Consider the following 16842-nt stretch of genomic DNA (forward strand, 5'->3'; position numbering starts at 1 on the left):
CTTTGAACCAGTTCAGAACAGTGTGCACCATACCTATTTAATTTGGTTAAAAGTAGGTGATGGCTAATAGAGTCAAAGGCAGCTGATATATTGAATTGGAGAAGGGGAAATTAGGTTCTTACCTAATTTTCTTTCTGTTAGCCTGTAGACCGGTATAGTCCTTATGAATGGGTTATATGCCTCACTGCTACCAGCAGGTGGAAACTGAGAACAAACTTGTATATCAGGATAGATTCCCCCCTAGCAATCCAGTCTGCCGAATAGCCAAGCAGAACCTAGGAAAGACTTCAACTGAAAACAGTATAACATACGCCGAACAGGAGTGGAAAAACAACAAATACTTATAAACTACTGATGTAACATGTGTAGAACTTAATCCCCACAGCTCGCCAGCTGAGCCATAGCCGCTGTTCTTACTTCTCCCCGGCCTTAGAAAGATACTAGAACCCACAGAAAAACACAAAATCTGCATGCGAGTAAAACAAAAACCCACAGTCACCGCACAAAGACAGATAGGGTGGGGGACTATACCAGTCTACAGGCTAACAGAAAGAAAATTAGCAGGTAAGAACCTAATTTCTCCTTCTGTATCGAATGGTATAGTCCTTACAAATGGGACATACCAAAGCAGTACCAATTAAGGGTGGGACCCCCAAAGGGCCGACACCAGAACACGTTCACTGAATACCGCATCCCGACTCGCTTGAACATCCACATGGTAGTGTCTGACAAAGGAATGCAGAGAAGACCAAACTGCAACCCTGCAAATATCCACTAGAGGCACTAGAGCAGACTCAGCCCAAGAAGCTTCCTGACCCCCTAGTGGAGTGAGCCTTGAGAAATTCTGGAACAAGCTTCTACTTCAGAAGGTAAGCGGAAGCAATAGTCTCTTTGATCCAGTGCGCAGTAGTAGCCTTAGAAGTGCCATCCCCCTTAAGAGGACCTGCTAGAACAGTGGTTTTCAACCCTATCCTAGGTGACCCCCCCCAGCCAGTTGGGTTTTCAGGGTATCCCTAATGAATATGCATGAGAGAGATTTGCATTGTCTGACAGAACCCTGACTGAGGAAAAGAGCAGGAAGCAGAGCGGATCCCCTTAAGCAAGGGGTCCACCATAAGTGGAGGCTCCAACACGGTGTCCTCAAAGTGCAAAACCGAGGAGACCTGAAGAATTAGTTCATGAAGCTCTTCCTGCTGAAAAATGCACACCACAGATACATCTTCGCCAGCTGGGGGGTGCTCGAACCCCTTGCTGGTAGAATCTGACCCCCCAAGAGACCCTCGGAGAAGAGGGGGACAAAACCGCCAATGTATGGGGCCGCACCGGGGAAGACAGAGGCCAACCCCTTCCCCCCCCCCCGAGTGGAAACGGAACCTCCAGCTGCCAGCAAATAAGCTTGACAAAGGGCTAACATAAATTCAGAGGGGGAAAGATCCCCAGCGGCCCCAAGGGTCCCCTGCCCCAGCAGAGGACTCTGCCATACCTTGCCCCTGTATTTCCAGAACAGAAAGAGCACCTGAGGTAACTGAAATGAAGGAGGAGGTTCCCGCCGAAATTGGACCTGAAACCGCCAAAATTGGAGCTCCTGCAGCCTGCTGCATCTGAAAAGCCTGGGACCTTCCCGACGCTGAGGCCGAGGAACCGACTGACGCGAAAAGGGAATACCCAGATGTTCTGGCAGCCGTCGGCAGCTAGGGAACCCTCTGCGTGGGCATCAAGGGAAGCCCGGGCTTTCCCGTGATCTGAAGCCGACTCGCAAGGTACATACGGTGGGGTGCCATGGCCGCCGGCATCCACTGTCGAAGCTACCCTACCACTCTGGCCTGCACAATGCTTACAAAGGTCTGCTGCGAGTACCTCGCGTCTGGAGCAAAATGAGCACTTTTTGTGCTGAAAACCACCCTAACTGCAAGGAAAAGTGACAGTTAGTTGAGAAACACAGAAAAAAGGCAGTTTTAAAGAGAAATGAGCCCTTTAGGCCAGCACACCTCAGGATTTTTTATTTTTTTTTTACTTAAACAGACTCCACGGCTCTCAAAGCTGGAGGGCTGACCAATCGGGGGTCAGGATGCTGGCTGAGGCACCTCTACAAAAATATGGGGAGGTGGAGGAAGATTGGGGGTGGGACCCAGCACGAGACCCGCCAATTTTAACACCCCTGAGGTCAGACAGATCCCCAAACAGGACCTGTCCAAGCTCTATAAGGCACAAAAGGGGAATCCAGGAGTCCAAAACAAAGTACCAACAATACTAAGAGGAGAGCCAAATTAGTCTTACCACCTGCTACAGAGACTGAGACAGATTGGATTGCTAGGGGGGAATCTATCCTGATATGCAAGTTTGTTCTGAGTTTCCACCTGCTGGTAGCAATGAGGCATATAACCCATCCGTAAGGACTATACCAGTCTATCAGTCGATACAGAATAGCTAATGTCCTAAACTTAAGGCTTGTTTAATTTTGATAGTTAAGGTTAATAGAAGGAGTTCTGTGTTGTGTTGTGGGCGAAACCTGAACTGTGAGAAATGTAGGCAGGAATATTTCTCAATGTAGGTTGAAAGTTGTTTGCAGACATGTTCTACCTTTGTGTTGGAATCAGTGGTGCCCCCCTCCCCATTTTTTTTGTTTGCCTTAAGGTTTAAGCAGTCGATGCATTGTTGATCTCTATGCATATTTTTAGGGCTAGGCAGTTTTTACACAGCTTTTGAAAATTTGCCCTCCCTGTAAAGTTTACAAGATAAATAAGCATTTGTCCCATTAGTCTGTTTTGATTAGATTGTAAGCTCTATCAAGCAGGGACTATCCTTTACATGTTTAATGTATAGTGTCGCTACATACATCTGGCAACGCTATAGAAATAAGTAGCAGAAGTAGTAGCAGCATGTCTAGATGCAAAAGGATAGAAAGCAATTAAAGCTTGCAATATAAAAATTATACATTTGATTAGATCTAAGGAATCCTATCCCTTGTGCCATGTACATCTTTAGTTAAGCAAGATCTTTTTATATATTGAGCTATTGGGTTTTTCTTTTTTTTTTTTTAATTCTTTATTCATTTTTACATATTACAAGTGTATCAGAAAAAATCATTTGAACTTATAAAATACACTTGATTAACTTTCCTGTATCACTTTAAATATAACATTTAACCCCCCCCCCCCTTTCCCATTTCAGTCAATCCCTATATTCTATAATATATTGAATATTATATACTACTAGTCTTTAAGCCCGTTACATTAACGGGTGCTAGAATAGATGTGTGTGTCTGTCTTTCTTTCTTTCTCTCTCTCCCCTTGGCCGCTGTCTGTCTGTCTATGTTTATTTGTTTTTCTCTCCTTGGACACTGGCTGTCTCTCCTTGGACGCTGCCTGAATGTCTTCCTTTCTGTCTGTCTCAATGGCCCCCTGTGTGTCATTCTTTGTGTCTGTGTCCTTGTGTCATTCCCCCGCCCCCCCAGAGCTAAGCTGTCTGCTTCCAGCATACCCCTTCCCCCAAAGCATCCCCCTTTCCCTCTCCCTGACCCCCTTGTGTCTTCCCCCTCCCCCCCCGAGCAAAGCTGTCTACCCCCCAGCACACCTCTCCAACAAAAGCATCCCCCTGTACCTGCAGCACTGGCACGACATCCTTCAGCCAATCGTGAGTGCTCAGAGCGCGACAGGGAGCGGGGCCTGCAGCTTATTTGACGTCAGTGAGGAAGGAGAGGTTGGCCCAACTCTCCGCTATCTGTACTCAGCACAACCCTCCCATCAGAACAGCCCCCTTTCCTGCCTGCTCCATGGCCCTTCTTTTTCCTCTTCCCCTCCCGTTCTTCCCCTCCCTCCAGTCACCGCTGCCATTCCTATTTAAAACGGCCTGCTGAGGTTCGCGGCTGGCTGTAGCGAACCTCGCAGGCCACTGTTCACCTCAGTAGCATGTTCCCTCTGACGCGATTGCGATCGGGTCAGAGGGAACGTGCTACCAGGTGGAAAGCGGCCTGTGAGGTTCGCTACAGCCGGCCGCGAACCTCAGCAGGCCGTTTTAAATAGGAATGGCAGCAGTGACTGGAGGGAGGGGAAGAACAGGAGCGGTAGCGGTTGTTGCGGGAGGGGATGAGTCAGCGACGTGCAGGCCGCTGTGAACAGGAGCGGCAGCGGCGGCAGGACCATGAGCCCTCCTCCCGCCATCCGCCATCCGCTGCCAGAGCCACTCCTGTCGCCCGATGCAGCTAACTGGCGCATACGCCTCAAGCCGCGGCCAAGGCTGGGGACTCGCGCATGCGCACTCCTGCGGCCACAGACCTACACCGCACAGAACATGCAAATAGGAGTGCGCATGCGCGGCTAGCTCTTTATTATATAGGATTCCTAGCATCTAAGTATTAATTAATATCAGGTCAAAAAACCCTCCCTCCCTTTACAAAAGTTCCATCCCTAATACATCAAAAATATTTATATATTCTTATACATTATAGGATTTAATAAAATATTACCCACCCACATCCCATCATTTCCAAATATCTTACTTTGGTAAAATGTTTATTACTCATTGCAAAAGTTTGTTAATGGTCCCCAAATTTTTTGAAATTTACCAAAATATCCTCTCTGTGTTGCTAATGTGCGTTCCATTTTATATATATGACAAACAGAATTCCACCAAAAATTGTAGTTTAATCTGTTGAATGGCAACTCGAGTCAAAATAAATAAAAGCTTGTTATTATTTGACGAAATCTGACTTTTTGCTCTCATTGACATGCCAAATAAAATAGTATCATATATCAAGGCCACCGGATTTTCTAACATCCTATTTATTTGAGGCCAAATCAATTTCCAAAATAATAATATAAATGGACAATAGAATAAAAGATGATCTAATGTCCCAGCCTCAAGATGACAGTGCCAACATCTATTAGATTTAGAGCTATCTAGTTTTTGTAAACGAACAGGGGTCCAAAAAGCTCTATGCAAAAGAAAGAACCATGTTTGTCTCATAGATGCAGATACTGTAAATCTCATCCTCCAAGACCAAGTTCGTGGCCATTGAGACGCATTAATTTGATGCTTGATCTCAATGCTCCAAATGTCCCGAAGACCAGTTTTTGGATTTTTATTAACAAATCCAGATATTAATTTATACCACTGTGCGGCCTGGTGTCCCATGAAATCTACCTGAAAGCATAAGAATTCCAAGCTATATTGATTATTAAGAGTTTTCCATTCAGGGAACCCCGCCTGAATGGCCTGCTTCAATTGCAACCATCTAAAACTTTGTGATTTGTTAAGACCAAATTTATGTTGCAACTGTGGAAACTCAAGCAGCTTACCATTAGTTAATATATCTTCCAATGTACATATTCCTGCCATCATCCAATGCTTCCAGATGATTTTAAAACCACCAATTTTGATCTTGGGGTTTAGTCAAATCGTTTGGTTTATTTATCGGAATAGGAGTTAGACTATTTACATATCTGAGCATGGGCATTGGACACCTGCGCACTCATAAAGCTGCAGCTGCCAATTAAGCTGCTAGCTTTCACTCAAGGTATGAAAAATAACAAAAAACATGAAAGATTGGCGCTAAGCAAAGTAACCAAAGTAATGTTATTGTTTTTATTGTTCAATCATGAAACCAAAACAATAAAGCATAATTGCGTTAGCAGTTGCATTAGCAGAAGTTCGTTATAGTTGCCAAAATGCTGGCCTTCTGATAGCTTAATATTTCGCAACACCCCATTATATACCTTTGGCTCAGTGTGACATCATTGGCCATAGGCCAATAAAATAAAAGGTGGTCTTTAAAAGTTAGACAAAGAAAATTCCTCTTATGTTTAAAAGTTTCAGAAATCATATTCGTTTTGTTTACATTCATTTCTGAATATACATTTTATAACATATCCAATATTCCTTGTATCCTTGTCACAAAGGTATATTAAGAGAATCATTTGTTAAAAGGGTGCTGAAATATTCTCAGCCTGCCTGTCATTCCTAAAGGAAAAGAGGGCTCTCCCTGAGCTGACAGTTTCAAATTTCATTGATCTTCACACAGAAGCCTTATCCTGGAGGAGAAGGAGGGGATGTTTTTCCCCCTTTCCATGCTAGAGACTGCTAATTATTTCCAGATGTTGTGCCCTTTGAATTTCTTTAGGTTGCAAATATATATAATATGTTTTTTCAAAACCCATTCTTTTGTTCAATACAGCCATACACATAATCACTCCAGGGGCCCCTTTCATTCATTCATAACTTGATTCATAACTCGTATTCATATTTCATAAATGTTATATCTCAGTTTAGGATACTTCTTCCTAGCCAGCCTAAGGCACATCTGGTATCAATTAGAACCACGTTGCTAAAAGCGGGAAAAACTCTAAACAAAGACTTGACAGACAGAAAATCACTGACACAAAATGGAGTCCAAGACACAAAAAGACATAGAACAACAGAGAATAAAATGGAGTCCATGTATATCCTGATTTCCTCCATGATCTAGCCTAATAGCAAAGTACTTAAAAAGAATATTATTATACTTTCCCTTAATATTAATCTGTAGTGTGTTTTTCTGGCCTTGGTTAATATTTAGATTTTTATTCACCAATTTTTCGTACGCTTCTATTGGGCGTGGCCTTAACTTGTACATATGCTTGTATCTAACTAGAGTTACCCAGAATCATACGAAAAACAGGCTCTTTTGTAGAAAAACTCTATAAAACTACTGCACTATCATGTCCTGATGTCCATTCCATTACCGTCCCATAGACATCACCCCCTACTGGCCACGAGCCACTACTGCTCAATATCGTAAAATTTTCCATGTATCAACAAATATTCTATGATCTTTATATAACTTTGGCATTTTGATACTAAGAACATGACCAAGTCGCAAAGGAAACATGAGTCGCCATTCTAACCAGAACCAGTCTGGGATATTATCAATGGGCTCTGGGAGGACCCAATACATACCTTGACGCAAAATATAGGCTTGATGATACCTATAGAAATTAGGAAAATTTACCCCACCCTCCATAATTGGCTTTTGTAAAGACACTAAAGCAATTCTAGGAATTTTACCCAGCCAAATAAATTTTGTTAGAATACTATTTAACTTTTTATAAAAAGACCCCTGGAAGAAAACTGGTAACATTTCCATTTGGTAACAAACCACAGGTAAAATCATCATTTTAACAGTTTGTACTCTCACCCACCAAGATAAATGCAGAGGATTCCATTGCTCACACATTTCTGTTACCTTCTGTAATAAATATTTTTCATTTATTTTCATTGTATCAACTGTATTTTTAATCCAAATTCCTAAATATTTTAGTCCATCTTCCTTCCATACAAAAGAAAATGCATCAAATAAACCTTTTGTACAGTGTACATTTAGTGGAAGAATTTCTGATTTATTCCAATGTATCTTATAACCAGAAAACTTTCCAAAATTCACAATCAACTCAAGTAAGCATGGAATGGTTGTTTCTGGATTTCTCAAATAAAGCAAAATATCATCCGCATATGCAGATACTTTATATTCTCTATCTGAACACGGAATACCCTGTATCTCCTTCACCTGTTAAATAGCTAATAACAAGGGTTCCAAAACAATATCAAAAAGCTATGGAGATAAGGGACAACTTGTCTAACCCCCCCTCTGCAAATTAAAGCGTTCTGAAAAATTATTATTAATATACAACCTTGCAGCAGGGGAGCTATACAACGTTTGTATTATTTGTATAAATCCTGAACCTATACCAAACCATTCCATTGCTTGATACATGAAGGTCCATTCTACTCGATCAAAGGCCTTCTCTGCATCCAAGGACACAGAAAAAGCCGGATCTTTCATGGCTTTTGTTAAATACAGCATATGAAACGCCAATCTAGTATTATTAGAAGAATGTCTTTGAGCAATGAATCCTGTTTGATGCATACCTATAATGAAAGGGAGAATTTAGCCAAGCGTAAAGCCAATGTCTTAGCTAAAAGTTTACCATCTACATTGATTAAACTAAACTAAACCAAACCTTAAGTTTATATACCGCATCATCTCCACAAAAGTGGAGCTCGACATAGTTTACATGAATTAATATAGAAAGGAACTCCAATAGAAAGGAGAAGGGCTTAGTAAAAAGAAAGAAAGAGGGGACTTAGTATAATGGAGAGGGAGGGAGTAGTTACATTTTAGCGAAAAACCAAGTTTTCAAATGTTTTCGGAAGTGTTGGAGGGAGGTCGAACTCTGAAGAGGGGCAGTGAAGCTGTTCCACAGCTCGGTGATCCTGAAGAGGAGGGATGTCCCAAGTTTTCCTGTATGGGATATGCTTTTTAAAGAGGGGAAGGATAATTTGAATTTTTGAGTGGATCTGGTGGAGGTAGGATTCGAGGAGAGCCAAGATAGAGGAAAGAGGGGAGGAAGGATGCCGTGTAGAGATTTGAAGGCTAGACAGGCGCATTTGTAATGAACCCTGAGGATAACTGGAAGCCAGTGAAGCTTAGACAAAAGCGGGGAGACGTGGTCGAATTTGCTCTTAGCGAAGATTAGTTTAGCCGTGGTGTTCTGAAATAGGCCTATAATTTGAAACCAAAGTGGGATCTTTATTTGGCTTTGGTAAAACTATAGTTAAAGATTCTGCCATAGTGCCTGTAATACAACCCTTATTTAGTTAAGACTGATATAAATTTAATAAATAAGGCAATAGGGTATTTTGAAACGCTTTATAAAACTCTACCGTAAAACCATCCCTACCTGGAGCGGATCCAACTTTAAGGGACTTCAAAGCTGTTTGCAATTCTTTTAATGATATTGGCTCTTCCAATCTTCCTTTTATATGTTCAGGAATTTTAGGTCCCTCTAATAGTTTCAAAAACTACAAACCATCTTTTTCTTTATTTAAATAAGTCTCAGAAGAATAAAGAGATTTATAAAATTTTATAAATTGTTTTAAAATAGGTTCAATTTGAGTATACGTATCACCAATCTCATCCTTGATGGCAATTATTTTTGTTTTCCTTTTTTTTGCTTTAAGATAATTTACCAATATTCTTCCCGCCTTATTCTTCCACTGGCTGCTTCTAATTTAGTGATGGCTGGGGACTTCAATGCTGTCATGGATCCTTTGATGGATAAAAATCCCAGAAGATTTATAAAATCATTAGGATTAGATAATTTTGTACAATCTTGTGACTTGAAAGATATTTGGCGTTTACTTCATTTTGATGGTCGGGAATTTTCTTTTTGTTCCCATGTTCATAATTTTTTCTCAAGAATAGATTATATTTTTGTTTCAAATCAATTAGTACATCAGGTAACACAAGCTGCCATAGATACAATCATTTTGTCAGATCATGGTGGGGTGTGGATTGAACTTAAAGTTGTTGATCAAGATAATAGTAGACCTATATAGAGATTTGATAATACATTGCTTGCTGATCTGATATTTTGTGATAATTTTCTATTAAAAATGAAAGATTACTTCCAAATTAATGCCACAGATGAAATCTCCATGGAAGTTTTATGGGACGCTTTTAAAGCAACTATGAGAGGTCAAATTATCTCTTATTCGGCTTATCTTAAGAAACAGGTCAAAAAACAATTTTCTGATTTAGAGCAAGAAATTAAAGTTTTAGAGTCAAAATTAATAGGAAAATGGGAGTATTCTAAGCAACAGGACCTTTTAAAAGCTAAAGGTAAATATAATGAGATTTCGTCTAAATTGGTAAGAAAAGATTTATTTTCTCAACAAGCTTTGTATTATGGGAAAGCTATTGGGTTTTTCAAAATGGACATTAAAATATTGATATAATATTTGTTGATATGCTTATATCATTCTCACTGTTTTGACATGTCTCCTTGAACATACCAGAACTGAGGTAGGACTAAGGGTTTGGCTTCTGGTTGGTTGCACTCATGACTTATCCATGTCCATAGATGCATTTCCCTAGAAGAGACTCTGGGCTACTGTTTAACGTGCCCAATAAAAGGCAAGAACCCTTAGATAGAAGAACACAAACATCATGCTAAATCCTTTTAATTTGCTCTGTGGACTATTAGAATGGATGGAGAATGTACAGGTTAAAGAAATGGTCAGCATCTCGCAGTTAATGCCTGGTAAATTACTGTCTGCTTTCACCACATAAATTGCATTGATTAGATTAAGTTATTGCTGGAATTATTACAATTCAGCTCTTTGTTTTCTTTTTCGTAAAATTAAAAAAAAAACCCTTTTGAGCCCTTGCCTTTCACTGCTATCTCTCTAGTTTTACAGCACATTGAAAATGGGAAAATATGATGAATTATACTTTTGAAAAGGACCACCACCACTGTTGAATATTTTATGGTAGCCATGTGAACTTCATGAAAAGGATTTTTTTTTCTCTTTTCAAAATGTCAAGTTCTGGGAATTACACCATTCAACTTGTGTTACCATTCTATGTGTTACAATAAAAAATTATATTCATAAAAAATCATTACTACAGAATAGCATATTGAACATATAGGGCTCCATTTACGAAGCCGCGTTAGCAGTTTAACGCGCGTAATAGCGCACTCTAAACTGCTGGCCGTGCTAGCCGCTACTGCCTCCTCTTGAGCAGGCAGTAGTTTTTCAGCTAGCGCGGGGGTTAGCACATGATAAAGTCGCGTGCGATAAAGCCGCTAATGCGGCTTCGTAAAAGGAGCCCATAATGTTTACAGAAGCTGGATAAGAAGGGGAGGAAGCCTGTATTGAAACATTTCTTAAAAGATTTACCAAAGCTTTATTTTAATCACAAAAATGAGGATACATACAGATTAGAACATGCAACCATCATTTATCACATTTTATATTTTGTTCACCAAGTGTGCATTTTTGCATGCATACACAGCAGGTGTAAACTCTGTTCCACAGTATGTCCCTCCTTTATTAGGGTACTTACCCGACAATATAAATGTAGAGTATAAGAAAAGTGCAAAAGGAACTAAAAGGGTTTGAGTACCATACACCTAAACACTACCAAGAAACAATTTTAAAGAAATAATGTTATCTTGTTAACAGATTGTCTTCTGAAAACCTCTTTAGGCTTTGCAAGCTATGTATTACAAAAATATTCAGGTTACACTTTAAGGCATTAAAAGCTCCAAGTGTTTAATACAAAATAAGAGAAAATAGAGGGGGAAAAAAGTGCTTGTAGCCTTTTAATACACTCAGATCTTTAAACTTATATAATATGATTTCCTTTAAATCAATTTCTATTATTATCTATAAGTTTTGCAAGAAGAAAAAAATTTAAAAAAAAAAATTCACCCTCTGATCACCCATGCAGAAAAAAAAATACTAATATAAGATGCTTTCATCAATAAAAGGGAGATGCTTCAAGCAAGCATGTAGGGAGGAGGAGGATCCTTTTCTGGCATCTTCACTGCCATTTCATAAGATGGGAGAATATACTGAAAAATTAAATAAACACATATGTAATTTTAATCAAGCATTGAAACCACTTTGTCATGGAAGAAAACAATATTCACTCATATGAAAAATGTGCCATTACACATAAGATCTGAAACCAATTTAGAGAAATTCAAGTTGAAATGCTTCCTGTATAAAGATGCTTTTGATCATTAATTTCTTTTAATGCTGCTGGCCATTTATCCCTTCCTCTTCTTTTCCCTCTCTCCTTTATCTTCTGATTCTCTCCTCCAAGGAACTAATGTAGCTCAAAATATGTTACCCTTCTCCCTTTGTTCATTCCTTCAATGTTATCTTTTCTCAACTATATTATAGTTCCTCTTTCTTCCCTCTTGATAATGGTTACTGCGGATGGGCAGACTAGATGGACTACTTGGTCTTTATCTGCTGTCATGTTTCTATGTCTTGTCTATTTTTCGTCTTTTTAGTCAGTTGTATATGTTTCTGTCTCAAATTTCTGTATTTCCCTTTTTTAGCATTGTATTTTCGCTTAGAATTTATGATAGGCATGTAATTAAATTTTAAATAAACTATGAAACTATAAGGTGAAGACTAGCAATTGTGTGCTGCTTCTTGTTCAGCATCTGTATGGATTGGGAGGAGAGAACGATGATACAAATGTAAATAAATATTATTAAAACTTCAAGAGAACCCCTTTTCCCACAATCCCACACAACTTCTTATGCACTGCCCCAAGTCTCTGAAACAGCTTGCCAAAACAAGGTGGTGTTTTAATAAATTGCCCGAATCTTATATTTCACCAATTGTTGTCAATCATCAAAGGACCTTTATTCAGTGACATTTAAAATTTCAGATTTAATTTAGTTGTTGAATTAATATAGAAGTTGGGGTGGTAGAAATAAAAATTACACAATTTAGTAGTGCAAGTTAATCTAGAACAGGGGTCTCAAAGTCCCTCCTCGAGGGCCGCAATCCAGTTGGGTTTTCAGGATTTCCCCGATGAATATGCATGAGATCTATTAGCATACAATGAATGCAGTGCATTCAAATAGATCTCATGCATATTCATTGGGGAAATCCTGAAAACCCGACTGGATTGCGGCCCTCGAGGAGGGACTTTGAGACCCCTGATCTAGAACCAACATATATATCCCTCAACACACACAATTAAGCTCTGGAATTCATTGCTGGAGGATGTGGTAAAAGCAGCTAGTGTAGCTGCATTTAAAAAGGGTTTGGACTAGTGTTGCCCGATTCAGGAAAAAAAATTTTGATTAGATTCGCTTTCCTGCCCAATTGGGTGGTTTTTTCCCAAACATCCTGGTGGCTTTATTTTATAGCCTCTTCCCCCCCCCTTTGCCCTCTCCTACCCACACTGGTCCTGTGGTGTAAACAAAATAAACAAACAAAAAATACTTTTCCTCTCTCTATTAAATCCTAGCTCACGTTTGCGGTCTAACACCAGCTCTGGAAGGATACACATTTCAAATCTGACATATTGTAATCACAAAACAGAAAATAAAATTATTTTTCCTACCTTTTGTTGTCAGATCATTTTTCAAATCTTGTTGGTCCCATGTTGGTCTGGTTGTCTTCTGATCAGGCTCTCCTTTCTCGGTGCTAACCATCCATCTTCCATCTCTGTCCTCCCCTTCTGTTTCCCTTTCCTCCCCCGGAGGTCTAGCATCTTTCCTTTTATTCATTTCCATCCCCCCGCAGCTGCAGCGATGGACCCACCATCCACAGATCCACCATCTCTCCTTTTCTCATCTACCCTTTCATCCAGCATCTCTCTTTTGTGTCCCTATTCTCCTCTCCAGTACTGTCCCCCTTGTGTCCCTGTTCCTATGCTCCCTCCATGCCCAGCATCTTCTCTCTCCCCATATCCAGCTTCTTCTTTCTCTCTTCCTTACCTCCTGTATCCCCTTCCCCAGGTACAGGCTTTCTCCTACTACTATCTATCCTGCACCCTGCCCACCTACTTTGGAGCAGTATCTGTCCCTCTTGTACCCTTCCCCTTGTGGTCTTGCATTTCTCTCTCCCTCTCTCCAATAGTCCAGCACCTCTCCTCTGCTTTCCTCCTCCTCTTTTTGGTTTAGTCTCTCTCTTCCATTCACTTCACCCCAGGTCTGGCATCTCCCCTCCCCTCTCTTTACTCTTTCCTCCTCCTCCCTCTGCACAGGCCTGCTTCCCTGCCCTGAAGGCCTGCTTCCCGCCGCAAAGACCTGTTCCCCCCATGAAGGCCTGCTCCTCCCCCCCCCCCCCGCGAAGGCACTTTGTCTCCTCCCTCCACGAAGGCCTGCTCTCCTCCACCGCGAAGACACTCTTTCTCCTCCTCTCCACCGCGAACGAATGCCTGCTCCCCCCGCAAGCCTGCACCTTCCCCACTCTTACCTCCTTAAGGCTAATAGGGCAGCCTGCAGGCTCTCTGTTGTTATAGCGATGCCTGCAGCTGCCCGTGGTCCTCAGCGGCACGTTATCTCTGCCGCGATCCTGCCCCCGACATCAGAGCAGGGGCAGGACGTAGCAGAAAGAATGTGCCGCTGAGGACCACGGGGCAGCTGCAGGGATTGCTATAACACCTGCAGGCTGCTCTATTAGCCTTAAGGAGGCAAGAGCGGGCAAGCTGGGGGAAGCCTTTCTGATTGACCCTCCCCCCTCAAGCAGGAGCAGCAGCGGACAGCCAGCAAGAGGCAGCGCCACAGCTCCTGCTTTAGGAAGGCACGGGAGAAGGGTCGGCCATTGAATCGGGAAGCCGATTTTTTTTTTTTTTTTTTTAAATTGAATCGATTCGAATCAATTCAAATCGTGAATCAGGCAGCACTAGTTTGGACAACTTCCTGACGTCTATAAAAAAACTTATTGACAAGACAGATGGAATCTATGTGACCTGGATTGGCCATAGTTGGAAGAAATATACTGGGCTTGAAGAGACTTTGGTCTTACCCAGTATGGCAATTCTTATGAGCTTGAATGTGGTTTTGCATTAGTAATATGAGCGTTAAGCAATTCCTTAAAAGGTAATTATACAGTCTACATAGAGAACAAAGCAATCTACATGACAAAAGAAAGGCTCCCTCCCCCCACACATATAACTAAGCTAGGATTGCACTAATACACAGTTTACATATTGGACCTGCATATCATCTCTCATTGTGGGAATATACCATTAAAAACTGTGTACTGTACAATTTCAAACTTGCATCTCTTATCAAGAGGTGACATTCTATACACAGTAGAAGATTTAAGGAGTAGCTTCTTGGAAATGCCAGATTCACTCTTCAACCAGTGGTGTAGCGAGGGTGGGAGGCACCCAGGACAGTGGCACTCCGCCCTCGTCTCCACCCCCGCTCTCCCCTGCCATGCGTGCACCCCCCTTCCCCCGTACCTCTAGTTCACTGCCATGAGCAACAAAAACTTCAACGTGCTCCTTGCGACCCTGTTGGCTCTCCTTCCGACATCACTTCATATGCATGGCACCCAGAAGTGACGATGCTGTCACAAGGAGCATGTTGAAGTTGTTGCTTGCTGCAGTGAACAACTAGAGAGATGGGGGAAGGGAAGGTGGGCATACGCATGATTCGGAGAGGAATGGGAAGAGACGGGCGACGAGGAGGGGTTTTGGCACCCCCATCAACATGGCGCTCGGAATGGACCACCCCCTCTTACTTACATTCTCTAGGCAAGCAACATGAGAATTAACTTGGTAGTCTAATACACACAGAGGACCTGATAAAGAATTTACAACACCCTTAAAAGTTATGTATTTCTAGTAATATTTTTCCTGACAAAGTACACAGTGCTGCTTGCTATATGCACATTTGAAACACTGAATTCCTTTATAAAATTAAAAAAAGAAAATCCATTGCTGATAAACCAGTTTTAAAAGTTCCAGATCTTTACTGCTAGGCATGGATTTTTTTTGCCCAACAAATAGAAGGTATTTGTGATGTATTTAAACTGTGCTAGTCACCTAGCTGGATATCAGGGCTACTTCTTTTAGGCCATGAAGGTTGCCCTTTACTTTCATCTTTAAAAATAATTAGTCTACTTGTTTTACAGTAAACACATTAAAATCTCCTATTGTGTCAGTATAGCATTTGTTTGCTAATGACTCAGATATACTTAGATGAATAGTACGTGGGGTTTGGGGTTGGCATGGCAGGAGAAAGTGGGCATTCCTCTTGCTGTTTTTGCTGCCATTAGGGGGGGGTGTCGGTTCCAGTGCCGGTTCAAAGGGGAGGGCCGTCATCGGCAGGAGGGGGGGCGGCAGGCAGGCTCATATGCATACATTGAAGGATTCTGCAAGAGAGCAGTATGTGGAAGACACGTAATAGAACATCTTTATAATCTGAGACTATTGCAAGAACACAATCCATTGTAGAGGTAAAAGCATGCGAATGGGGCATATACATAATAGACACCAGTAGTAGGGTAATTGGCTGTTAAGTTGCAATCCTGTGGAAGAATAGACAGTGCAAAGTAGAGTTGATATGAACTGAGAGATTTCAGTAGCAATGTTGGAAGTTCCATTAACAGGATTATTGGTCTGGGAGCCAATGTATTTGAGGAGAAGAGATTTCTATTAGGTAAGCATCTCAAGATTCCCACCAAATTCCCACTTGAGGCCAGTGATGCAGAAGGTCAGGGTACAACGAATGCAGTTGACGGATGGCCTGTATCGTCTTACTCGAAGTTGAAGATAACCTGGCATAAAATGAAGCCATATAGTAGATGTGTAGATGGAGAACTTGCCATAACAAGACATATCATCTGTCCATTGATAGAAGTGGTGACGATTGACATTAGGATGCCTATAGTACTGTCTGGAAGAAGGATTGTGAGGCATCAATAGGAACGTTACGGAAGAAAATTTTATGGGAGAAGCGGTACCAATAGAGTCTTCCATTATTTAGTACTGCTACATTGATGTTAAGAGAAATAACGATACTAAGAAATAATCATTGGTACAGAGCATCAATGGGTATCGAGAAATAATCACTGGTACCGAGCAGTGATGGATCTTGACTTATGACAGAGAGCGAGATCCAGTACCATAAAGCCTCGATATGCCATATTGAAGCTGAGCCAGTACTGGCCAACTATACTGGAGCTGAGTCAGTAGTAACATAGTAGATGACAGCATATAAAGACCCGAATGGTCCATCTAATCTGTCTAACCTGATTCAATCTAAAAATTTGTTGGGGGAGGGGGGTTCTTCTTCTCCTTAGCTATTTCTGGGCAAGAATCTAAAGCTCTGCCCGGTACTGTTCTTAGGTTCCAACTACTGAAGTCTCCGTCAAAGCTCATTCCAGTCCATCTACACCCTTCTACCATTGAAGCCCTCCCCAGCCCATCCTTCCCCAAACGGCCATATACAGACACAGACTGTGCAAGTCTGCCCAGTACTGGCCTTAGTTCTTCAATATTTACTATTATTTTCTGATTCTAGATCCTGTGTATTCATC

General features: G+C 41.3%; 1 protein-coding gene across 1 annotated transcript in view; it reads right to left on the bottom strand.

Annotated features, from left to right (window-relative positions):
• Nucleotides 1–10691: 10691 nt before the first annotated feature.
• The window catches only part of LAPTM4A (lysosomal protein transmembrane 4 alpha), a 60256-nt gene continuing 54105 nt past the window's right edge, over nucleotides 10692–16842 (bottom strand). The window contains exon 7 of the mRNA XM_033936955.1: nucleotides 10692–11393. Coding sequence (XP_033792846.1) covers nucleotides 11319–11393 — 75 coding nt within the window. The 3' untranslated portion in view covers nucleotides 10692–11318. The remainder of the gene's footprint in view (nucleotides 11394–16842) is intronic.

This window comes from Geotrypetes seraphini, chromosome 3, assembly GCF_902459505.1.
Source record: "Geotrypetes seraphini chromosome 3, aGeoSer1.1, whole genome shotgun sequence".
NCBI classification, from domain to species: domain Eukaryota; kingdom Metazoa; phylum Chordata; class Amphibia; order Gymnophiona; family Dermophiidae; genus Geotrypetes; species Geotrypetes seraphini.